The 25,441-nt window shown below is 41.9% G+C and overlaps 1 protein-coding gene across 1 annotated transcript; it reads right to left on the reverse strand.

Moving 5' to 3' along the window:
- Positions 1-848: 848 nt before the first annotated feature.
- On the reverse strand, positions 849-21,483 carry PTGES3 (prostaglandin E synthase 3). The gene is made up of 8 exons (XM_048489942.1): positions 21,085-21,483; positions 12,622-12,735; positions 12,468-12,537; positions 9,407-9,505; positions 8,591-8,680; positions 4,053-4,115; positions 3,210-3,234; positions 849-2,006 (listed from the first exon to the last, which is right to left on the reverse strand). Coding segments are annotated over exons 1-8 (483 nt in total). The 5' UTR covers positions 21,087-21,483; the 3' UTR covers positions 849-1,986.
- Positions 21,484-25,441: the final 3,958 nt, after the last annotated feature.

Genomic DNA, 25,441 nt, shown 5'->3' on the forward strand with positions numbered 1-25,441 from the left:
CTATACTAACTAAAATTACTGTTAAAAGTGGTTACATATCACTATGCTAAATGCTGGTTTAAAAAGTATTAAAAGTGATGAATGTTTTAATATATTACACTGCATCTTCAACACTTCTCTGTTTTCTAGTGATAGGCAAAGTGTCTCTTCTGCTCAACCACAATTAGGTTGCAAATTACAAGAAGCAGCTTTAAACAACTGACCAGAGTTCACTTTTCAATGGGGAATTCTAACTTTAGGTCACAGGTATTTTGTGCACACAATTTCACACAGAGTAGCTTGAGGATTGTGAATTCTTAGGTGAGGTAACATACTGCACTGCTTAGGCATCCATACTCTGTGGACATTATTATAATGTTCTTGAAAGCTTACCTGTGTGTTTTTTTTAAATCATCTACTAGCAGTATGGACATCTTTGTGGAAGAGGAGGCAGCAGTGGCTCAGATAGCCAGACAAGTTCAAAGGCTTATACTCAAGTCAATACGTTTCCCAGTTTTTTGTGGTAAAATTAGGTGCCTTGGTTTATACTTGAGTATATACGGTAATCAACTTTTAAGCCTAGGTTCTGTCATTGAAGAGAAAAAAAGTTGCCTAAATGTGCAATCCCTCCCCAATTCTAGGTAGTTTTATTCCCTTTATCTAAAACATTGAGAAGCAGTGTTTCTACTGTCTAAAAACTGTTAACTTTTATTTAAATGGTTTATATTTAGCACTCTCCAGGATCCGTCCCAGGTAGTGGATTCTTCTTTTATGAACTGTTGAGTGGCTCAGCTCAGACATCCATACTCACTTGAGAACATTTTGAAAGCATTTCAGAGATCAAAATGTCAAATGCAGAAACTTAAGGATTTAAAGGAGAACAATTTTTTTTTATTTTAGTCAAATCACAACACTTTCTTGAAACGGCTGTCAGCATACCCACGACTTACAGATCCTATTTTCTTTTTTTTAAACTCTTGCTTGGGAATATTACAACTTTCCTTCAAACAAACGAAATAATCCCACACGATTATTCCAACTAGAAATAAAGTATTCCATTCCAACAAATAGTAAGAATACATGAAGTTACAGCCAGCCAGACAGTTGACAGCCATGGAGTCTTCAACAGTTTATTAGAAATAATGTAGACATTAAAAAATCCCCACTGCTTTGAACACAAATTGAGGTTTTCAGGCTTATAAGCTGGTCAAAAAAAAACAAAAAGATTCAATAGTGTATTAACATTTTGTCACTCGCTTTCATACCAACAGTGCAAATACAATTTGGTCTAAATGTACAGATTGACAAGCAACAACGTACAGACTCTTACCCCCCCCCATATTGAGATGCAAGAGCTTTGAGGATCGAACAACCAAATGTACAGGCTTCACCTATGTTAAGTTTCAGGGGTTGATAGTTTTAGCTAGGATATTTTGAACACTAACTAGTGATTAAATACAACAAAGTGAAGAGCATTAAACATTAGTGGAACATACCCTAAAGACACCCCTAGAGGTACAGCATGTTACCAGTTTAATTTTGAAAGCCAATTAAAACATTGCTTCAGACAGTTCTGTTCCAGGTATAAAATCTGAAACTTAAGTTATCTGCAGTCCACAATGTGAGGGGGAAAGCACAAATTTACCACTTTATGTAAATTGAGAGTTTTCCCATTGTAGTATTTTATGATGAGGCAAAGAGGAGCTGTAAACCCTTTTATTGCAACTGTTTTGTTTCGATTGCCTAAACCTCAATTGGTTTCTTTTGTTTGGTTTTTGAAAAGTCTGGAAAATGTTCATGCATATCATTATTGCCTCACGTAGATTACGACTGCCCTGAACAATGGTACGCACCGATCAGTGAAGCTGCTTAAAATAGGTTGAAGATGAATTAAAGGATGCTTTTTCTGCCTGTAGAGCTATCAACTCAGGAATTCTTATCTCAATTATGAAATGTTGTGATGAAGTTCTTTCCACCAAGCCCCCAAAGATGCCATTTTTTTCCTTCTTATTCCAGGTCTGGCATTTCTGGAAAGTAAATGAAGTCAATATGTTGAATACTACATGGCAAAAGAATTAATGCACTATAGGCTATTTTTTTTTAAAAGTGATCTTGTCTACAGAGAGGTCTACCCACCCTCAAAAGATTTTATTATAGCAATCCCCATTCTTACACTATGGTAAAAACAAATACATGGTAAATGGTTCTTATGTACCAATTACAGATGGCTAATTCTAAAGGTCTCTCATTTCCCTCAGACTTGGAGGAGGAGCTACAGTGTTCACCATTCAACAACTGCCACACCATTCAACAACTGCACACAGCCCATGAATCCTTCCTCCTTAGCTTGCAGGGCATTAAAAACCTCCTGCTCTATGAGGAGGTTCTAAAACAATTACTCTGCAACAAGAACAAATATACTGAAGTGAAAGAGGGCTTTTTTTACTATAAGCCATTTTGAGGACTCTACAGCTGATTAGCAGTAAATTAGCAGGATATAAATGCAGTAAATATATATCTTCCTCTTTGAAGAGATACTAAAACAGACACTTCCTCTTCGAGCAATTACTAAAATGGAAGCTGACAGAAATTTGTGAGTAGAATCAGGATGAAAACCCTACATATGAGCAGTGAAATATTAAGGTTCATAACTTTTCCTCCATCCCACTGAAAAAGTTTAGCAATGGTATTTTAATTAAAGGATAACCCAAGCGTTCAATCAGCCAGGCCTTTTGGCAGCCATTCCAAAGTCAAAATCAAGTGGGAGCAGAGAGCACCTAGCAAAACAAGGCAGAGCCTATCTTCAGTCATGGAGTTCTCTTCCCCTTGTGGCACACCTGCATTTACATTTCCTCATGTTACAAAGAAATCTCTCTCATGACATGAATCTGAACAGAGACGAACTACTGCTCTTCTCCCAGCCCTTTGAAGGGTTACAGATTTAAAGGTTCTTAATCATCCTTATTTGTCATGAGGAACAATTTGGCAAATGTTCAAAAGTGTTTACATCAGTGATTCTCAACCTGGGGGTTGCACGACCCTTTCACAGGGGTCGCCTAAGACTCTGAATCAGTGTTCTCCATCTGTAAAATGAATAAATGTTAGGGTTGAGGGTCACCAAGGAACTGTATTAAAGGGTCGCGGCATTAGGAAGGTTGAGAACCACTGGTTTAAATTCTCATAACTCAACCTGAAGTATACAGCTAATACAAGAAAAAGGAGCAACTTACTTTCATCATCGCTGTCTGGTGAATCCTACATCAGAAAGTTAAGAGGTTAGTAAGCATACCAACTCCTACAGCTGCTACTTACACTTCGAAATAAAATTCTACATAAGATCCAAGCAGTTTACTTCAGAGCTTCTATAGAAAGTAATACTTATATACCTGGAATTTTTAAAGGCCTAAACTCAAGACCAAATTTAGATTTAGTTTGATAAAATTAATCCAGACATAAGTATCATAAAGGAATTTCACAGAATCAATCACAGAAACATAGAGTTGGAAGAGACCACAAGGGCCATCAAGTCCAACCCCCTGCAATTTTGGAACACATAGTCAAAGAACTCCTGACAGATGGCCATCCAGCCTCTTTAAAAACCTCCAAAGGAGACTCCACCACACTACGAGGTAGTGCATTCCACTGTTGACCAGCCCTTACTGTCAGGAAGTTTTTCCTGATGTTTAGGTGGAATCTCTTTTCCTGCACCTTGAATCCATTTCTTCTTGTCCTAGTCTCTGGGGCAGCCGAAAACAAGCTTGCTCCCTCACCAACATGACATCCCTTCAAATATCTAAACATGGCTATCATATCACCTCTTAACCTAAATTTGAGAATGGGACTCTAAGTGTTCATGCAACCGTTTTTCAAGGTATGAATTTGATGCTGCAACCTGTAGTGCTTCTCCTCAACTGGAAAAATAAATGTGAAGATAACTTCAGGCTCCTGGGATTAGTAGAGGAATTCTTTAAATATATTTGGCAATCTACTGCATTCAGGACACTTGACATTTATTACGTGAATATACTATTATTTATTATATGGATAAACCATTATTCACATTTATTACTCACATCATCTGCTCCATCTACTTCAGGCAAATCTACATCTTCATCACCACCCATGTTGTTCATCATCTAGATAGTGAAAAGAAGAGTTTTCAATGGAGACTTGTAATCAAGTGCTTAAATCACAGTTCTGGGGGAAAAATACCAACTACAATGCTCCTATCAAAATAGCTGACCCATGTACAGATAAGGCTAGCAGAACCTTCAATATATGGCTGTGCTCACCCTAAGAGACCACAAGTGCCAAATTAAGCAACCATAAGTTGTGTATGCAGAACATAAATTGGGGCAGAATAAGATACAGCTGGTTACATCTAAAGTAAAAACAATAAAAGATCTCTCATATCAAAAAGCAAGTCCAGACTTTTCTGGGGATGACAAGTTATTCTGGATACTCCGTCAATCACTACAGTAGGATTGATGTTCCTTTAACTAATGCGTGCCACAAATGATACCCAGACAAGGTAGACTGGATTGGACAGTACCAACAAACATTTGATACTCTTAAAGGCCAGCCACTTGGCTGAGCTACTCCTGCAGGCATAACTTTCAAATGTCATTTGTTCTCAGCACAGATGCTGAGGAGGTGGCTCAGATGCCCCTCCCATAGATTTCCTGAGCAGGTAGCTATTACCAATGGAGCAGAACTACTACTCCACCACACAGATGGAATATGTCACCAATGTCCAGACCACAGAGAAGTTTGTCTTTATCTGTGTGGGTGTGTTTTGGCTAATAACAAATCAGAAGCTGATGCATTAGACAACTGCCTCACAGGATTCTGAATTTGTGACTCACCATATCAAAGGAAAAATGCACTGGCAGATGTTATGTTGCAAGAATTAAAAAGGAAAAATGCACTGGCAGATGTTATGTTGCAAGAATTAAAAAGGTGGCAGAACAGCTTTTAAACTGATCACTGGGGGAAAGCCGACAGGAGCTGAGGTGACTTCGGTTCGGAATACAGTATCTATGGGGATGCAGACAGAGAGGGAGGTTTTTCTAAATCAACCACATACAAGCGAGGAACATAGCAATGTGCATGTGACAAGGGATAGTGTCTACAAAAGACTTGAGGGTAAAGCACATAAATCCCAGGTTAAGGACAGAGACAGGGTATACAGGTGTCTCTATGCTAATAGTAGAAGCATTCGACCTAAAATGGGGGAGCTAGAGTACAGAGTTTTGAAGGAGGACTTTGATATAGTGGGCATTACAGAGACATGGTGGAATGAGGAGAACCAGTGGGATGCTGTTATCCCAGGTTACAGGCTCTATAGGAAGGATAGGACAGGGCGCATTGGGGGTGGAGTTGCCCTTTACATCAAAGAGAGCATAGTATCACATAAAATAGACAATGCAAGGGGAGCTGGTTCCCCTACAGAATCACTGTGGATATCAATACCAGGGGTGAAGGACAGTTTAATATTAGGAATATATTATCATCCCCCTGACCAAAGTGCACAAGAGGATTCTGAGATGGAAAAAGAAATTAGAGAGGCCAACAAAAACAAAAATGTAGTGGTAATGGGTGATTTTAACTATCCCCATATAAACTGGAAAAATGCATGTTCAGGTCATAGTAAGGAGAGAGCATTCCTGGATATGCTAAATGACTGTGGCTTAGAGCAGATGGTTGTGGAACCAACCAGGGGGGAGGTGATCCTAGATCTAATTCTATGTGGGACCCAGGACCTGGTGCGGGAAGTCAGTGTTGTTGAGCCAATAGGGAACAGCGACCACAATGCTGTCAGATTCAGTATCTCAGCATGCGAACAAGTGGCAACTACTAATGTAGTTACATTCGCCTTCAGAAAGGGAAATTTCTCAAAGATGAGGGGGATAGTGCACAGGAAGCTGAAAGGGAAAATCAAGAGAGTCAAAACTGTCCAGAATGCTTGGAGGTTATTTAAAAACACAGTAATAAAAGCTCAGCTGGAACGTGTTCCACAGGTTAGAAAAGGCAGCACCCAGTCCAAAAGAAAGCCACCATGGTTAACAAGAGAGGTTGAGGAAATTATCAGAAAAAAGAAAATGTCTTTTAGAAAATGGAAGTCCAGTTTGACTGATGAAGAATATGACAGGGAACACAAATGGTGGCAAAAAAGAAGCAAGTTAGCTGTAAGGGAGTCAAAAAAGGATTATGAGGAACGCATGGCCTTGAACATCAAGACCAGCAACAAACAGTTCTTCAAGTACATCAAAAGCAGAAAGCCAGCAAGGGAAGCGGTAGGCCCGTTAGATGACAAAGGAACAAAGGGTGTGCTAAAAGATGGCAGGGAGATTGCAGAGAAGCTGAATGAATTCTTTGCATCTGTCTTCACCCAAGAGGAGGTGAGGAAAATTCCTGCACCTGAACCAAGCTTCTTAGGAGGCGAATCCGAGGAACTAGCGAAGATAGTGGTAGACAAGGAAGAAGTTCTGGCAGCCATTGATAAACTAAATGTTACCAAATCCCCTGGCCCAGATTGCATTCACCCAAGAGTTCTTAAAGAGCTCAAGCATGAAATTGCTGATCTTCTCACTTTAATATGCAACTTATCCCTGAAATCAGGCTCCATCCCTGAAGACTGGAAGATGGCCAATGTCACACCAATCTTTAAGAAAGGGTCTAGGGGGGACCCGGGAAATTACAGGCCAGTCAGTTTGACATCTGTTCCTGGTAAATTAGTAGAATCTATCATTAAAGATAAAATTATAAAACATGTAGAAAAGCAAGACCTGCTGAGAAAGAGTCAGCATGGCTTTTGCCGAGGGTGTAAACAGGCATGTGGACAGGGGTGGGCCGGTGGACATTGTCTACTTGGATTTCCAAAAGGCTTTTGACAAAGTTCCTCACCAGAGACTGTTGAGAAAACTCAGCAATGAAAGAATAAGAGGGGAAGTCCTCCTATGGATTAAAAACTGGTTGAGAAACAGGAAACAAAGAGTGGGTGTAAATGGGAAGTTCTCACAATGGAGAGATGTTGGGAGTGGTGTCCCCCAAGGATCCGTTTTGGGACCAGTGCTCTTTAACCTATTCATAAATGACCTGGAAGTAGGGGTGGGTAGCGTGGTGGCCAAGTTTGCAGATGGTACCAAATTATGTAGGGTGGTGAGAACCATAAAGGATTGCGAAGAGCTCCAAGCAGACCTTGATAAATTAGGTGAGTGGGCTCAGAAATGGCAAATGCAGTTCAATGTAGCAAAATGTAAAGTGATGCACATAGGGGCAAAAAATCCAAACTTCACGTACACGCTACAGGGGTCAGTGCTATCAGTCACAGACCAGGAAAGGGATTTAGGCGTCTTAGTTGATAGTTCCATGGGAATGTCAACTCAATGCATGGCAGCTGTAAAAAAGGCAAACTCTATGCTGGGGATCATTAGAAAAGGAATTGAGAATAAAACTGCAAAGATTGTCATGCCCTTATATAAAGCAGTGGTGCGACCGCACTTGGAGTACTGTGTCCAGTTCTGGTCGCCGCATCTCAAAAGGATATTGAGGAGATAGAAAAAGTGCAGAGAAGGGCAACAAGGATGATTGAGGGACTGGAGCACCTTCCTTATGAGGAGAGGCTGCAGCGTTTGGGACTCTTTAGTTTGGAGAGGAGACGCTGAGGGGGGATATGATTGAAGTCTATAAAATTATGCATGGGGTAGAAAATGTTGACAGAGAGAAATTTTTCTCTCTTTCTCACAATACTAGAACCAGGGGGCATTCATTGAAAATGCTGGGGGGAAGAATTAGGACTAATAAAAGGAAACACTTCTTCACGCAACGTGTGATTGGTGTTTGGAATATGCTGCCACAGGAGGTGGTGATGGCCACTAACCTGGATAGCTTTAAAAGGGGCTTGGACAGATTTATGGGGGAGAAGTCGATTTATGGCTACCAATCTTGATCCTCTTTGATCTGAGATTGCAAATGCCTTAACAGACCAGGTGATTGGGAGCAACAGCCGCAGAAGGCCATTGCGTTCACATCCTGCATGTGAGCTCCCAAAGGCACCTGGTGGGCCACTGCGAGTAGCAGAGAGCTGGACTAGATGGACTTTGGTCTGATCCAGCTGGCTTGTTCTTATGTTCTTATGTTCTTAAGAATATGCCTAAAGACTATGTAATCTTAGAAGGGTTCTTTACTGTATTAATTCTGTACAGTCGGAATGCAGAATATATAGGTTTCCATGTACTTTTGCTGTGTGATTTTACTTTGTCTAGGAATTACACTATCACCAGAATGTATATGTATGTACCTCAGAGAATTACTGTATGTGATTTTGGAATGTTATGGGACATTTTGTTTTTGGTATACAAACGTGTCTAAAGTAGCATCAAGTTGCAGCTGACTTATGGCAACCCAGTACTGTTTTCAAGGGACAAGACTAAGACAGGCTGACATTACAGGGCAGATGTCTTTATTCCCGAGACCCTGCTACGGCATTTCACCCCAGAATTCATGAAAGGCAGCTTGCAAAAATGCCCTGTGATTTCAGCCTGCCCAGGATCTACGTGTGAGAAGAGGAAGGTCTGAAATACCACTAACTTGGGAATATTCCACTTACTTCAGAAAAGCGATCAAAATTGGACATGTCTTCATCAGAGTCATCTTCCCAGTCTTTCCAGTTGTTGAAGTCCACACTGAGCCAATTGAGCTGTGTACATAAGTAAGCGGGTTAGGCAGAAGCCTCTGAGTACACATGAAGGTTGGAAACATCCAACAGAGAAGATTTCCTCCTTGTTACCCTCTATACGCAGATTAATGTTCCATCTTTAGGAATGCTTACAATATGCTGTTCTAGAAGCTATCCCTCTGTTTAGGAGCGACAACTGCATTTGTATAAAAAAGTGAATATTTAATTGTTTTAGTACTGTTTGTAGGTTAGGCAGTAACCCTCTGAAGTAAGGGTGCAAAATTCCAGGCAGCAGTCTGGGGGGGGGGGGGGGGATGCTTCCTCCCCACCAACTAGAACCAAACAGGGTGGCCACTTCTTGGATCCTCACTAATGTACATTGAATTTGAACAGGTCCCCTCACTTCCCTTCCATCCCCTCCCAACTGGAGAAGTAAAGCTCAGAAAAACTAATTTATTTTTAAATGTATACCCACCAAGCTCTACAGGCCTATTTTAGTATTTCCCTGTGTTAAGAGTAGTGTTAGTGCATGTTTAAAACTGCTTTGTTCCATTTCTCTAATACAGTGGGCCTAGATTCATAGATCTTATGTACTGAAAACAGGCTGTATTCTAAAGTGGATTTGAAAGTGCAGAACAGTTAATTGGTGATCCCAAAAAGTGAAACAGATATAGAAAAGGGGGCAAATACACAGTTTAAGCAAAGATGAAATGCAACCTGGAGTTTGTACTATGAAACAAGGCATACCTTTGCTCTCTCTTTTGTTAACCGTGGCCATGATTGGCCAGATTCTCCTTTTCGTAAACAACATAAGACAGATCTGTCGGTTCTTTTATGCTTGGATTCCTGGGGAAGGAAGGAATGGTTAGTTTAACACAGAAGGTATAGACTAGCTTCTAGGAAATGGACTGTTCCACTGTGGCATTCAGATGGATGGTTTGCATCTTCATATCATTCATCCCAATTCTGGCTACAGAAAACCCAACATATCAAGGTTAACATTACCCTCTCCTGTATACTCGTTTCATTTGTGTATGCATGAATAATCAGACCTGTGAACTCCAACCTGCAATCCAGTTAAGAAACAAGTTTCTCATTTGTTTCTGAGCTTCAGTGTATACAAGAATATAAAGCAACTAGGATAGCATTCATCTAACTGACCTTGCCACTAGCTGCCTCTTACTCGTATTAACTTTTCACCAGATAAATTAGATTGTACTATCCCATCCAAAGATAGTTCTGAATTCCTTGCTCAGTCAGTACAGAAAAAAAAATCCTTATTAAAGATGACACAAACATCTCCAAGTATTGCAGGTCTAATGAAACCAGTCACTTATAACTGAAAAGCTTGAACACAAGCAGCAAGAGAGGCCTGTAGACACTGCTCTACAACACATTCACATCCTGATTTTCTCCCATGGGAGTCTTGCAAGGCAGTGTTCCCTCTAATTTTTCCCCACCACTGAGCGAAACTTTTGATGGTTTGAGCAGAAATATTTTAAAATTCAAAGCTAGTGCATGGAATTCAATCTTTTGTGCAGCTTATCCAGCATACATTTACATTTTAAAAAGAACTTTTCTATGGAGTTATTACTGCATGGCATACATATGAATTAAACATATAAATAATTGAACTTTTTTATTTATTTTATTTTTAGATTTATACCCCGCCCTTCCCCAAAGGGGCTCAGGCTCAGGACAGCAAACATCATGTAAAACAAACACTATAAAATCATAAAAACATTTTAAAACAGAATTACAAACCTAATTTCAGATGGTGGCTTACGATATTAAATATATCCCTCCCCTACCCCCCCCCCCTTTCCAGGAGGCCAGAAAAAGATGTTAACAATGTTAGTCCTGCTGGCCATCAAGGAAAGCCTGGCGAAATAACTCCATTTTACAGGCCCTGCGGAAACTACTCAAGTCCCGCTGGGCCCTGATCTCAATTAGGAGCACATTCCACCAGGTAGGGGCCAGGACCAAACAGACCCTGGCCCTTGTCAAGGCCAGCTGGATGGGTTTTGGCCCATGGATTACCAGGAGGTTCCCTTCCGAAAAGCAAAGGGACCTACTAGGGCAGTATGGGGAGAAGCGGTCTCTAAGGTATGTCCGTTTTAAGGGACATCTCTCCGTTTGGTGATGGGGGAGGAAAGTGCCCTCAAGTTGCAGCTGGTGTTTAGGGCAAGATATGTTCTGAGGTGGTTTGCCATTGCCTGCCTCTTCATAGTAACTCTAGACTTCCACCAACTCCCATCCAAATACTAACGAAGGCAGACCCTGCTTAGCTTCTGAGTTTGGGCTAGCCTGGGACATCTAGGTCTGGGGTCATCTAGGTCCAGGGCCAATGAGATGTCCTCCTGAGTATATATGCCAAGGATTGTACCGCAAACATGTGAAGTCCTTCTTGCCTCTACAAGGCTCAACCCCCCCTTTTTTTGCTCCCCCCTGCATCTATATCATTTACTAAAAATCATCATTTTTAAAAGCCCTTAAAAAAAAAAAGGGACTACTCTGGAAGCAAAAACAGGCACCATGTCCATGACCACACTTTTGAAACATGAAAACATTCTTTCTTAAATTGTGAATATTGGTATAAAAATAACCTCCATTCACTTTTTCATGGAGCTTCGTAACAACTTAAGACAAGGCTTGAGTCTCCAAGTGCTCTGCCACAAGAATGTGAAAAAACAGCAATATTATTCTGTAAATTGTTATAAATGAAAAAAGGCAATGGAGATGCCCTTGGCAAAGAAACCACAGGATACCTCAAATTGGGCCCTACTATGAACAACTGGAACCTGCAAGAACACTTGGGAAAGGAGGCTCTGAAAGAAAGAGAAAGGGGGAAGGAGAGAAAAAACAGAGAAATGGAGAGAAAGCAAAGGGAAAAGAGAGAAAGAATATATTTAGAGAGAAAGAGAGAATGAAAGAATATAGAAAGAAATAGAGAGGGAGAAAGAGGAAGGAAGGGAGGCAAGGAGAGAAAGAACCCAGCAGAGGTGCACCTGGTCCTTCCCCTACCCCCACACAGAGAAGAACTGGAGCCTCCCCACTCCACAGGCCTCCCCGCCTCACTTTCTGGAGTCCTTGCTCTCGTCTCCATGCTGAGCTGAACCTCCTCCCAGCTGTGTTGGGCCACATCTTTTGCCTCTGTGATGCCCTTGCATGCTTCCCCCCCCCCCCCCAGTCAGGTTGACAGCACCTGGTGGAGCATGCCTTCCTTACCTCACCTGGGATTGATGAAGATTACCAGCTGCCTGGGAGAGCTTCCCTGCTAGGCCGCCCCTCACACCCACTTAATGAACAGCAACTTTTTTTATCTGTGCAGCATGGAAAGGGTGAGTGTGCAGCTGCTCACTTGCACAGCTTAAAGAGAACATTGTTGCAGGGTAACAGAGGGCTCCCAGGAGGTGTTCTAGCTAGACACCAACCACACCCAGACCTTTTTAGCTGCTGCAGGGTTGCTGTGCCACGTGCCTTCAGACCATGCTGCAGGACCATTATTCTAATGACAACTACTGGATTATATTTAGAAAATTATAAATAGAACATTCAGAATAGTCATCAAGTGACATTAGCTGAAAATCCAGATGCTGGCAACGCACACACAGAAGCACTTCTCTCCACATTACATTTGGCTTTCCAATGAGATCATACCCAATATTAAAGCATCCAGTACAATCCACAACTGAATTTTGATGCCATTGTCTGTTTAACAACTTACGCTATTTATTTATTCACAATGTACAGCTAGTGCTTTATTGACATGCTGAATATGAATGTGAAATAGAGGAAGACAACTTACATTTGGATCAATAGAATTATAAAGATCAATTTCATTTAAATGCTTGAAGTTATCATTTCCTCCAAGACAACTGCAGGGAAAGGGAAAAAAATTGTTCTTAACATAGTCTCAAAGACGAGATTAAATATGATCACTTTTCAAAGTTTCTACTCACCCGAACGTAAGTTTGGATTTCTCAAAATTTACTTTAACATCCTTACTGTCTTCAACACAAAATTCAATAAAGACATAGTCCCTTCGGTCATACCACTTCGCAGAAGCTGGCTGCCTAGAAAGATCATTCAAGAATTAGGTCAACAATAGTCAATTAACAATTTATTTGCTGTATTTTCTTTTATGTACAACAAAGAATGACAGCAGCAATCATCACAGGGCTTGAAAAACTCAGGTGCCTGGTCTGGAAATATACACTTCTTATGCTAGTATATAGCGGAGCTGCTGCATTTTTTTCCAGAACTTCTTTCTCTTCATGCCTAGGAATTCTGAGTGGTTCACATAGTTTACCAAGCAGTATTACTAAGTAAGATGCTTAACTTGAAATGAAGAGATTTCACAGGAATAAAGACCAAGGTATGCTTGTTTACCACCTGAACTTGTATAATGTGCTAAAAGGCTCTAGTAGAAGATCTTGATTTCTATCCAGTGATAGAACAATATATGCACAGTCACTCCTAAGATGTCTAGGTACCTTTTGGATAATTTGACTTCCCTTGCTGGTTCTATGTATTATTTTAGTGAATCTTAGTACAAGTAACCAGATTTCCAAGGAATCCAAGACTAGCGTCTTTCAAGCAGACAGCTGAACTAAAACCTTTGATCCCCCTATGTTCATTTGTGGTTTTTTGTATTTTTTTAGTGTTTTTCAGTTTTTGGCCTGCAGGGAATGCAGGTTTTAGGGTATCTTTAGGAGACTCTCCTGATGATACCAGCCAGGATTGGTGAAGTTTGGTTCAGGGGGTCCAAAGTTATGGACTCTCAAAGATGTAGCCCCAATCTCCTATTAGCTCCCATTGGAAACAATGGGGGATGGGGCATCCCCTTTGGGAGTCCATAACTTTGGACCCCCTGAACCAAACCTCACCTAACTTGGGTGGTATCACCAGGAGAGTCCCCCAAAACCTCCCTGAAATTTTGGTGCAGCTAGCCTAAAAACTGCACCCCCTATAGGCCAAACACTGAAAAACACTAAAAAAATACAAAAAACAAACCTGAAATTTTTGCTGCACCCCCCCAGCCCCCTTGCAGCGCCGCCTCTGGGCTCATGCCACAAGTGCCAGCATGTGGGGGGGGGGGTTTAAGGCGGACACAAAGCCGACTTAAGTTGGCTCCACCCTCAGCCATAACTCTGGAATGTCCCCAACTGTGCCAGCACCCATGGGGCTGGGAAATGGTGGCCGCTTCCAGGGCTGGGAGCCAAGGAGCCATACAGCCCCTCGGAGCCCATGTATCTGGCATCTTGACCAGCACATTTCCCCCTTGTTCCAGCTCAAGAGGTGAGTCATCCCCGACTAGGCTCTAAATTCCATTTCTGGTTTATTTTCTGATTTTCAGCTGTATTACTTTGTGACGTCAAGCATGATGGCTTCCAAGTGAGTCCACCTTGTTTTTTGTTAGTCTTAAGAGGCACAAAAATTATGGCAGATTATGCCCTACCACATGGAAAACAGTTTGAGCCTCCTTTCAGTTACTGGTATCTAGTGTATAAGATAGTGTATAACCACTAACTCCTACAAGAAAAGCTTGAGCTCTCACATCTCTACAAGTGCTTTCAGGCTTCAAACATGGCAAAAACCTGGCCAACTCTGAGCTGCTCACATGGGATCTAGATTTCTTAGGAACCAGGAAGTAGTAATGAAATGCATTGTTTTACATATTTTGAACATCCAAGAATAGAAAGCAAAAATACAAACCTTACAACTGAACAATGCATGGTTAGGCACACGAACAGCAAACTTTTGTTGCTATGGTCTTGACATAACAAACAGAAAACTGACAGAACAGCTTATTTGATGCAATCAGAGCTAAAAAAATTAAAGGTGTGCTTTTTTGCACCAGTTTCTTCCCTTTAAATCCCCAATGCAAAAGTTAGGACTGATTTTGCACAATGTCCTGACCTGAGTAGTTTATTCAAAGGACATAATTCCAGATGAGGAAAATAGTTTGTCTAATATTTCTATTTCCTAATACACCTGGGTGTACCACTTCAAAGAATGTGAATCACTTTAGAGAATGCCAGGTGGAAAAGTGGTAAGTATCCTGCATATCTGAAAATACAATCACAATTGGACTGTGATTCAGCCTACTATTATTGCAAGTTCTCCTGTCAGTTTTAAGTGATCATCTTACAGTAAACTGTTTAAATCAGGCTTTAGCAAATTTTCGTTGGCTTTAGAGGCAAGCTGAAAAATTTAGGAGACAGTATCATTTTTCATCCTTCAGGGTTTCATATTTTAATGCTAGCACCATCCTAACTGTAGATTGCAAGGGAAGAATCAGACAAACCACCAGTCTCACTTTCAAGAAGCTCATAAACAGTTGCTGATTTTAGAAGAATCTCAAAATGCCCTGAAAAGTTTCAGAACCACCTCCCATGATACCTTGAGCAACCTTAAGAAGTTGAGGTAAAATGCAGTTATGTTTCTAATTTCTTGGAGGTATTCAATATTTAATGGATCTATTCAATAAGGGGTTTAGTGGCAAGGTGCCGCTGAAGTAAGGGCAAGTATGTGTCTAAATAGAGGAAAGCAAAGACATTTGAGTGAGATCCAGCTTGGAACACAGTAGAATGAGAACCACCATCAGCAGTTTAGCTGCATGTTGCTACTTGTCTTCTGTAAAAAGTGGTTTTGATCAAAGGATGTCCTGGGCCCTCGTGAACAGAGCAGGTTATAAACCAATGCAAGCTCATCACACATGGAACCAAACTTGTTTTATATCCCACTTTACTTCAAAGGTTCCAGATGGGTAACAAGGCATTAATCAAGAAACAAGGCTGAACAAAAAGGGGTATTATGATTTCCTGTCATAAGGCTCCTCAGTCATGCCTGGAAACTGTAATCACAAATTTGGAACAGTAGCAACAGTTATCCTCTTTCTTTCTTTTGATTTGGTGTGTATGTGGAACTGTTACTGCATTTATGCCCCACCTTTTCCCCATTGAGGGCTCAAATTGGTTCACATCATTATCATTACTGAATTATCCATTGTATTCATACAGCAGTCTGGTGAGGTAGGTTAGGCTTCGTGAGTGACTACCCCGTAGTCACCTAGCAAGCTTCTATGTCAGAGCAGGAGTTCAAACCTCTTTCGCCCAGTTCTTGCTGAAGCATTCTAAGGACACTGGCTGGCAGTCAGTTAATGGTAAAGATCTAAGAAAACCCCTTCAACTGTTTCTTATTTGTCAATATGTGTGTGAACTGTCTGAATCTATGATTAACAGCAACATTTTAATCTTAGATGTATGAAACATGGCAGACGTATCAGAGAGGAGTTTATAGTCTTTTATCAGCTGGTTTGTCCATCAGTGAGTTGCTGCTGCAGAGATCTATTGGTATTTACATTTACATTACAGCTCTACAGTAATGTACACTTACTCATGGCAGTCCACTACTCTTAAAAAGGGTTAACAAATCCTTACCAGGACAATATTTGTTGCTAGGAGTTGAAGCAGCATCTCAGTCCCTGTTGTACTTAAAGCTACCTACCCTCAGGGCTGCCATGCACCACTGAGAGTCCCCACTCTTACTAGCCCCAACTCAAAAATCATAGGAAAAGGAAACAAGATATGCCCATCTCCATGCAATTTGTTTCCTGACTCCTTGGCCTTTGGCAACCCAGCTACCATTATCTTGCTGTGCTGGTCATTTTCCTCTGGTTAAAGTTGCTGGGCATGATTATTACTTCAAAGGAGGATGTTCTAGTTTGGGCAAGTTAAGGTTCTGAGGAAGTATTTTTCCCCCTGTAGAAGAGCAATTCCTTCACAAAACAGTCTTTCAACAATTCTTTAGAATTTCGATTTTGTTTCAAGTCATAAGCCAGATACTTTTATCCAGAGAATTACTTCACCAACTTATCTATATCAGTACTATGTTGTAACCCGCCCAGAGCCTCTCGGGAATGGGGCAGGATATAAAACTAATAAAATAAATAAATATTAGTAATTCAGGATAGTAAACTAGTTACAGAGCACAACTGAATGAATACTGGCAAAATAATAATATTTATGAAGGGAAACTGAGCAAGTGAATATATGTGTCTCGTGGACATAGTGTGTATGCTGTTTGAAACCAGAGTATTGCCTCTTTTCTCCACTAGGTGCCTCTTGGTGGAAGCTCAGCTACACACTACCAGTATAGGGGCAAGTTCCACCCCATCATAACGTCCTTTTCTGCTTTTCTCCCCTGTGCCCAAGGAATGAACTAATCATCTGTATGCTAGAAGGTTCTACTTAAGAAAAGTACTGGGATATGAGTATAGTGTCTAGATTGAGGGATGTAACTGTACCTCTCTATTCTGCATTGTTAGACCTCAACTGGAATATTGTGTACAGATCTGGGCACCGCAATTCAAGAAGGGTGTTGACAAGCTGGACGGGTTCAGAGGAGGGCAACCAAAATGGTAACACGTCTGGAATCCATGCTCTACACGAAGATACTTAGGGAGCTGAGTATGTTTAGTTAGGTGAAGAGAAGGTTAAGAGGTGACATGATAGCCAAGTTTAGATAGCCATGTTGGTGAGGGAGCAAGCTTGTTTTCTGCAGCTCCAGAGACTAGGTCAGGGAGTAATGGGTTCAAGGTGAAGGAAAAGAGATTCCACCTAAACATCAGGAAAAACTTCCTGACAGAAAGGGCTGTTCGATAGTGGAATGCACTACCTCAGAGTGTGGTGGAATCTCCTTCTTAGGAGGTTTTTTAACAGAGGCTGGATGGCCATCTGTCAGGAGTGCTTTGATTATGTGTTCCTGCATTGCAGGCAGTTGGACTTGATGTCCTTTGTGGTATCTTCCAACTCTATGATTCTATGGAACCAGTCTCATTTTTGGTCATACTAGCAGTCATGGGAAGCAATTCCCCCCACAGAACAGCCGACTACAGGCAGTTTATTAACTTAACAGAACCCACTGAGACTCAAATACACCTCCACCTGCCTATCCTTGCCTTATGTTTCAATTCTTAGTTACACTATAGTGTGGAGAACTTGAGGAACTGGTTTTGCTTTATACAACAACTGCTATATACCAAGCTCCTATTACAAGAATGGCCTTCCAGTTTCCTTTATCCTAAACAATTATTCCATTTAAAATCTGTATTCTGATTTTGCTGGTTACATTTGTGTAATGTCTGATAAGAACAGAACCGGCAGTCCATCCGTAGTTGTTAATTACTCAATTTGGATGTCATGTTTCTTAGTCTTCAAATCATGCTGCCACTGGCGCCTTCACCCTCCCTGCCTTCATTGCTTGCAATAGCCAGACTTCATCATATCCACCTTGGAGTTAGTACTGATCCAGATTTCTCCAAGCCATACTATACAAATGCACTTCAAATGGTTTAAGGCACAATTCTTGTCAGCATTAACTAGTTAGGTCAAATTCAGACAAACTATGGCTACAGCAAACCACAGAAGGAGCAGGAGAGTCCATATGCAAGGGGGCATGAGTGGCTGAGCGTGAGACATGTTCTACCTGAACATTTTTAATACTACATGTTGTACATGCAAATCTGCTACAAATATCCAAACAGGAAAAGTAGTGCTAATAGCATGTTATCGCAGCAACTAATTATTTAATTTGTATTCAGTTATAAACAAGCTGTACTTAGGTGTGTTGGCAATTTTAAACAACATCAAGCATGACAAGCTTGATTTATCTTCAGAGGCTAGTACCATGAAACAAAAGATTCAGGTGTCTCAGCTAACTGGATCCTCATGAATGGGTTCTGATCTGGTCAGCAAAGCAGAACTTACCAGTTACAATATCAATTTAATTAAAATACCAGAAAGTTGTAGTACACCTTAGTAACAGGTATGCAAGTTTAGCTGAAGATGCACTGGTGGATATTCCCTGTTAGTGACATGGAATCATTCCAGAGCACTTAAACTTCTATACTCAAGAATGCCAAAAATTATAACAATTTAATCAAGGTCACAAAACATGTGCAGAGTCAAAACATCTTCAGGCTTTTGGCACCGTCATATACATGTTTATGGATTTAAGGCAGAAATAATTAATACAGTTTCGTTTGGTTTTATTCATGAATTTCAGAAAATATGTTCAGTACACTTTTCCTTCTTATGATATTAAGTTATGCCTAAAACAGTGGGTCTCTAAGTATTTCTTCCTCCCACATATTTCTGGGTTCTTCAAAGTAACACCAACAGTGTTCAGCAGGTGAGGCATACAGATCTTTGCATAATATCTTGCGGTGACCCTTCCACCCAGTTACCAACTGTGATGTCCACTCTTTTTTTCTTTATAAACAAATGCAAACTAATATTTGTTCCCTTAATTCTTCTCCATGTGGGAGCTGCCACCAGGAATATAAATTTAAAAAAACACCGTTATCTCTTTTCGTGCGAGCTTAAAAGCCAAAGTGGATGGCTTACATGGTCTGAAGGAAAATAGCATGGGATTCCAATGTTTCTTCAAACAAAAAATTATTTATAACTGATAGGTAACTTCAAGGTTTCAAGCAAAACATTTACAAATAAAATAAAACTGAGGCACTCAGAAGCCCTAACACATTCTGCCATGCTCACACAGAGCTTTAACTCTCTCTGACTAGAGTTCTGACACTCCCAGTCCTTTCACTCTGAAATCCTGTCATCTTCTGCCCTCTGACTCCTCCTGCCAGGCCAGCACAGCCCTCTCACATGCACACTCAGGAATCAACCAATCATATTGCTCTCATTCCCCCCTCACCCTCCCTTTCTCTCCAACTCAGTTCTCAGTTTAAAGTCATACACATTAAAATCATTACAGTCATCTATTATACATAGATGCTTTGGGGCACAAGGATCCATCAGTGGCGGAACCCAACACCAATATAAAAAGAGAAATAGAGAACATCTCTGACACCTCCTAAAACTAAACATTTAAGAAAACCACAAACAAAGCAGGAGCCTTTCTCAATCAGGCAAGAAGGCTGTGACAAGCAGCATGACTAACCATAGATCAGGGGTAGGGAACCTGTGGCTCTCCAGATGTCCAGGAACTACAATTCCCATCAGCCTCTGTCAGCATGGCCAATTGGCCATGCTGGCAGGGGCTGATGGGAATTGTAGTTCCTGAACATCTGGAGAGCCACAGGTTCCCTACCCCTGCCATAGATCATTAGATCTCAAAAATCTGAGGTGCACAGCACTTTCTATTTAATGGAGATTGCCTCACTGTAAGAAAAAGGAAATTGTTGCATACCCTGTAAATATTAAAGGACCCAGTATTTGCAAAGCCTCTACACTTTCCTATGTCTCTAAAAAGGCTGGACATATTCACATTTGACCTCTAATACATAAATAAAAATGCAGCTTTCACTAGCTTCCTTGCACAAGGCATTCTGCTCTTCTACCAATAAACTCCCCATGGTCAGTCCTTGGTTAGCCTCAAGCACTGAAACTCAGTCACCCCTGGCTGAATTGAATTAAATGCATATACGTGCACATCTCACAAATTTATGACAGCCAATACCCCAAAAACTGAACTTCCAAAACCCATTGCATTCTGCTCCCCTTTTCACACCCTGCATCTTACAATTCTTGTTTCCCTAGTTTTGCTATACGTCCCTTATTCTTCCCACCCCTCTAGCTCAACAGAAACTACTCCCCTCTCCCCTCCCCCAAGCTGAAGATGAACTTCGAGTACCACTCTCTTCTTCACCTAAAAACTACCTAAACTACTAAAGCCCCTTCCGCATATGCAAAATAATACACTTTCAATCCACTTTCACAACTGTTTGCAAGTGGATTTTGCTATTTCGCACAGTAAAATCCAAATGCAAAGTGACTTGAAAGTGGTTTGAAAGTGCATTATTCTGCATGTGCGGAAGGGGCCTAAGTCCTGCAACTTTCGGCCTTTCTCTACGGCAGATGTTAAACTGCTGATGGCCTCCATCTCTATGATACCTTGCTAAGGAGCAAGAACTTTGATCCCAGGATTGCTGTGGATGCCACCGTAACGCCCCCAGCCAAGTACCTTCATGCCCGAGGACTAGTAGGTGACATTTAAGCACGGCTGAATTACTACTAGAAAAGGAGAGAAACGCCACCCTCCAAACCGGGAGGCCTTCCTCCGTAATTCCCGGTATGCCTGGCAACTCTTTGTGCTTCTCCATCGCGAAGGAGAGACACTCTGCAGCGGCTCAGGTGCGACTTTTACCTATTCGTCCCTCACAGGTTGTAATGTTTGATCTGTGACACTACTTAAGCCCCAGGCGTTGGGTCCCAAGTCTGTCATTCGCTCCAAATTCTTGACTCTCTTCCCTCCTGTCCCTCCTCCTGGACTACTTTCTTTGAGGGAATGGAAACCGAAGAGCCGCTTCCGGCACCCCACACCCGGTATAAACCCAGACCCCACTTCCATCCTTCCCGAGCAGCAAGCTCACGCCGCCCCGCCTCACTCACATGGCGAATGGCGTCAGGGGCTCCGGCTCGTGCTCCCTTATCTCAACTCTCTTTTCTCCGTTTGTTTTCCCCCGGTCCCTGTATCTGCGAAGGGCTCCGCCGGAGAAACGAAGGCAGGACGGGGGGGGACTTTCGGCAAGGACGAGGCAGTGGCGGCGGCGGCAGCGGCTTCTTCTCCAGGCTCAAAGGCTGAGAGGCCTGCTACCCACAAAGCACCGCGCGCCCGCGCGCGCTCCCTCCTTTTCACTCAACGGCGACTTCCCAGAGGCTGGTGACGCAGCAAAATACCCTCCCTTCACCACCAACTAGTACCACTTCTCTCCAACTATCTCCCCCAAAGCGCATGCGCTGTTCCCGCCAACGCTTCGCCCTTTCAACGGCGCGGATACCAGCGTTGCCAGGCTTCTGATTATTGCGCGTGCGCCTTCGCCCCTCCCAAACCACCGCCTCTTGCACCTCATCAATGCGCGTGCGCCTCGGATTTTTTTCGCGATTCGGTGCCGCCTCTCAAGGGTGCGCGTGCGCTTTGCCATCTTTCGCGCACGTTCTCGACCTCTCTAGATTTTTCAGGTTCACAACTGAGGCGCATGCGCTGAGCAAATAAATTATTAAAGAGGTCGGCTCAAGTAAATCGGTCAGCCTCTCGCTGTTTTCCCCAGTTGTTGAATTTCCCCAGTTGAGGTTGGAGTTCAGGCCACTATTCTGTACACATTTACCTGCTGCTGGAAGTAAGCCCCGTTGAATCTATATCTATAAACGCGAAATACCACTGACTGACTGATTGACTGACTCATCAAAAGAACTCAAAAATCACCTAACCTACAAAGTTGAAATTTGGCACACCGGTTCATTATGTGGTTTAGGTGCTCACTAAGAAAGGATTTTCAAAATATTCAGTTTTACTTGAGTTATTACACATTTACTGTTGAACTCTGGCCATCTGCGCGAACATTCTAAAGGTGACAGTTAAAAACCTGCTTGCCAAGTTAAAGGATATAGTACAGGGAGTAAAAATGATTCGTTTCACAGGAGATTTTAATGAAGGGCACTTTGACGCTTTACTTCCATGTGTCGAATCAACAAGTTCTGATAATGCCCACCAAACAAAAAGCACAATTGAGCCAATGGTGGCCCAACTGGATTCTACCACCAACCTCTTCAACGCATACAAACCTGTTCCTTCTGTTGAAACAGCTAACGGGAGGAGAGGGATTAAACACAGAAAGCGATTTTTAGATTCGATTAAAAAAAGACAAGGGAAGCTGCTGCAAAATATGTGAAAAACAACCCAGAAGTTCACAGACAGACTGTGATGAGGTATGCTGAATGTCACCCCGAAATTCATAGAGAGCCTGTGATGCAGTATGTGTAGTGAAGCATGGGTGCCCTGCTAGTATATTGTATAAAACAAAAGTGAGTTAGTTCATACTCAGATTTTTATGAAGGTTTTAATACACTAAACCAGTTGTGCCCACTAATTCACCAGCTGTGAATTGTATATTCAAATTATAAATTCACACAGCATGCCTAAATTTGCACTGAAAGAAAATCCTCTATCACCCTTGAAGATTTAACTGCATGGGATGCCCAAGAGTGGACGTTTACAGTTGTCCCTTTTCATATGGCGACTTTCCACATTGTGTATTTGGCTTATCGCAGGTTGGCACTGGACCTCACCCCCCAACACGAGCACCCCCCAGAGCAGGCCCTGGTACCACAAGGTGGACTGTTGATAGAAAAACCCCTATGTCTGCTTCTGTCAAGGGACTTCCACCGCCAGTGCAGCTGTCTGCCGCCTCTGGAGCAGACCTGGAGAAGCTAAATAGCCGCAGCACAAACCGTCAGAAAAATCTGCAGCCCCATTGCTTGCTCCCACTCGGAGGCAGCTGCCTGGTTAAAAAAAAATTAGGCAGTTTTCCACATTGCAGGGGGTACGACGCCCCTAACTCGTGATATGAGAGGGACAGCTGTATAGATCTAATATCTTTTTAAAGAGCACACATGAATTTATTTAGGAACATTTATAAAAGGTTTTAGTTCTCATCAACTGTTCATGCAATTTGAATTTCTTTAAGAATATTTACAAATATTTCTCGTTCTCGCTGATTCTTTACATTGTGTGTGACTGTTATAAACATGTACACTCACTCTCATAGGGAACACCCACTTTGGATCCTGCATACATCTTAGCATGAGTCTAGCAGTGAAAAATGGAGTCTGGATCAAACTGCTATCAGAACGACAGTGTGTCATGCTGAAAAATTTGTTAGGAATACGAAGATAGTTCTTTCATTAACAATGAGAAAGCCATCTCTGGTAGAAGTCAACTGAAGGGCCTTTATCCTCAAGGACCTAAGGGATCACCTCCCTGACAATCTAGACTTACTGAATGATCCAAATAATCAAGACCATGAGCAACAGGCAGCCCCTGCTATTTGCTCCTTATCTTAAGGAATGGATGGGAAGATCTCTCTCCCTATTCTATCATGTAAATACTCACCCATCAAGGAACACTTCTTGATATTTTACCTTCAATGCAAGAGAAGTGAACTCCCCTCCACAATGACTCGCAAAAGGTCATCCATCAGGGCTCATGTGGAGAAGTGGGAAATCAAACCCGATTGTTCAGATTAGAGTCTTACCCACTACATTATGCTAACTGTCTCTCCATATAAATACATGACTGCACTGGTGTGTCGAGGGGGAAGGGGGCAGACGACTCAGGCGCCATTCACATGGGGCACACATTTTGGTCTTGTCCCTCTCCCCCAGTGTTGCGTTTTTTTGTGGGGGCTGCGGGGGGAGTTCAGTTGGGAGCTAGACAAGCCACAGGAGCCGTTTTGTGACAGTACACAAGTCTTTGCTATTTGATGCCAGTAATGAGGTGTCATCTGCTTATTGTTAATATTCCTTCCACTAATTTTCACTCCACCTTCATCTAAATCTAACCATTCTCCCACAAGCTACAAACACCCGCTCATCCACAAATACTGCCCTCACACAGCACTCAGTCAATGCTCCCCAGCAGCATGCCACCAGTTCTCTCTTGTTCTCCTTCTTCCAAGGCCAGCTGACTCAATTCTGTTCTGCTTTGCCTTTCTAGTAAGGACCAGACCAGCTTGTTGCCCTGTGGCTAAGACTAGCCCTTGAGGCCTGCTCAGAAACCAGTCCCATTTATTTCAGTGGAGCTTACTCCCAGCAAAGCTTCTTAGAACTGCGTTGTTGAAGACTAAAGCTTGTCACCCCATTTTGGCAACTGATACATACACTGTTTATGTTGATGCAAATACACAATTCAATCTTAAACTCAGCCGCATTGAGCTCTCCTTCATCTTCTTTATTTCTTCTTTTTATTTCTTCTTTCTCTTAATAGTCTGGGGCATTTGTACCTGCGGGACAGCCTCTCCAAATACACTCTCCAGTGAGCTTTACGCTTAGTGAACAACTTTCTACGGATCCCTGGTCTGAAAGTGATCCAGTCAACCAGGGCGAGGATTTTCTCAGCCATAGCCCCAACATAATGGAATGCTTTGTCAAGTAAGACCAGGGCCCTTTGGGACTGTCACAGTCCAGCAGGGGCTGTAAGACAGAACTGTTCCACTTGGTCTAGGGTTGAGGGCAGCAACAGTATTCCATCTGTTTGACCTCCCCTTTCCCTTCCCAATCCTTTCTTCCCCCAAGTTCAGTATGAATTGAGTTGTGGGGATGGTTTTATCATCCCTTACATACTTATAGTCCTACTATGCTGATTATATGAGCTTTTATGTAATTTTGCTGTATTTATTGTGTTTTTATACGGTACAAAGCCCATGGGGGAGGATTTCTCACAAACTGAATAGTGACTAGTCCTAAGGGGTGAAGAAGGAATCAGCGGACAGATATAAAACAACTACATAAGGGAAAGGGTGACTAGTGGTTTTCTGGCTTTCTATTTCATTCTCTAATGGGTTCTTGGCAGGCAAAAGTGTAACTTAACATATGGCTGGTTTTGACATAATAATAAAGTGCCTGAAATCTAAAGCTGAAATCTCATTCTCTGTACATTCACTATGGTTGAATGTTCCATTATTTATTCCACCCCTTACTTATCACCCCTGTACCATGCTGGTGTCCCTCAATTGGTGTTTTGTCTATAAGCTATCTGGAAATCATCTTAGCCAAGTCAAGCACAACTACCACCGGGCCCCCATCAGTAGCCTGTGTAGCAATATGTTCTTCTCTCCAACCACGAAAGTAATAGTCATGAAAAATAATACAAGTGACAAAATTATGCAAAGCAACAGATGCAAAATGTGCTCAATTTCTACATGTCACAAAATCCAATTTTCTTTATTGCAAAGGGTTTTTTTTTTGCAGT

This window comes from Sphaerodactylus townsendi, linkage group LG03, assembly GCF_021028975.2.
Source record: "Sphaerodactylus townsendi isolate TG3544 linkage group LG03, MPM_Stown_v2.3, whole genome shotgun sequence".
NCBI classification, from domain to species: domain Eukaryota; kingdom Metazoa; phylum Chordata; class Lepidosauria; order Squamata; family Sphaerodactylidae; genus Sphaerodactylus; species Sphaerodactylus townsendi.

Excerpts from the sequence above, each read along its gene's own strand:
- PTGES3 (XM_048489942.1), bottom strand. Across the intron at positions 9,506-12,467 it reads ATAATTCTATTGATCCAAAT|GAATCCAAGCATAAAAGAAC; the intron begins GTAAGTTGTCTT and ends TTCCTTCCCCAG. Across the intron at positions 4,116-8,590 it reads ATTTTGATCGCTTTTCTGAA|ATGATGAACAACATGGGTGG; the intron begins GTAAGTGGAATA and ends TTCACTATCTAG.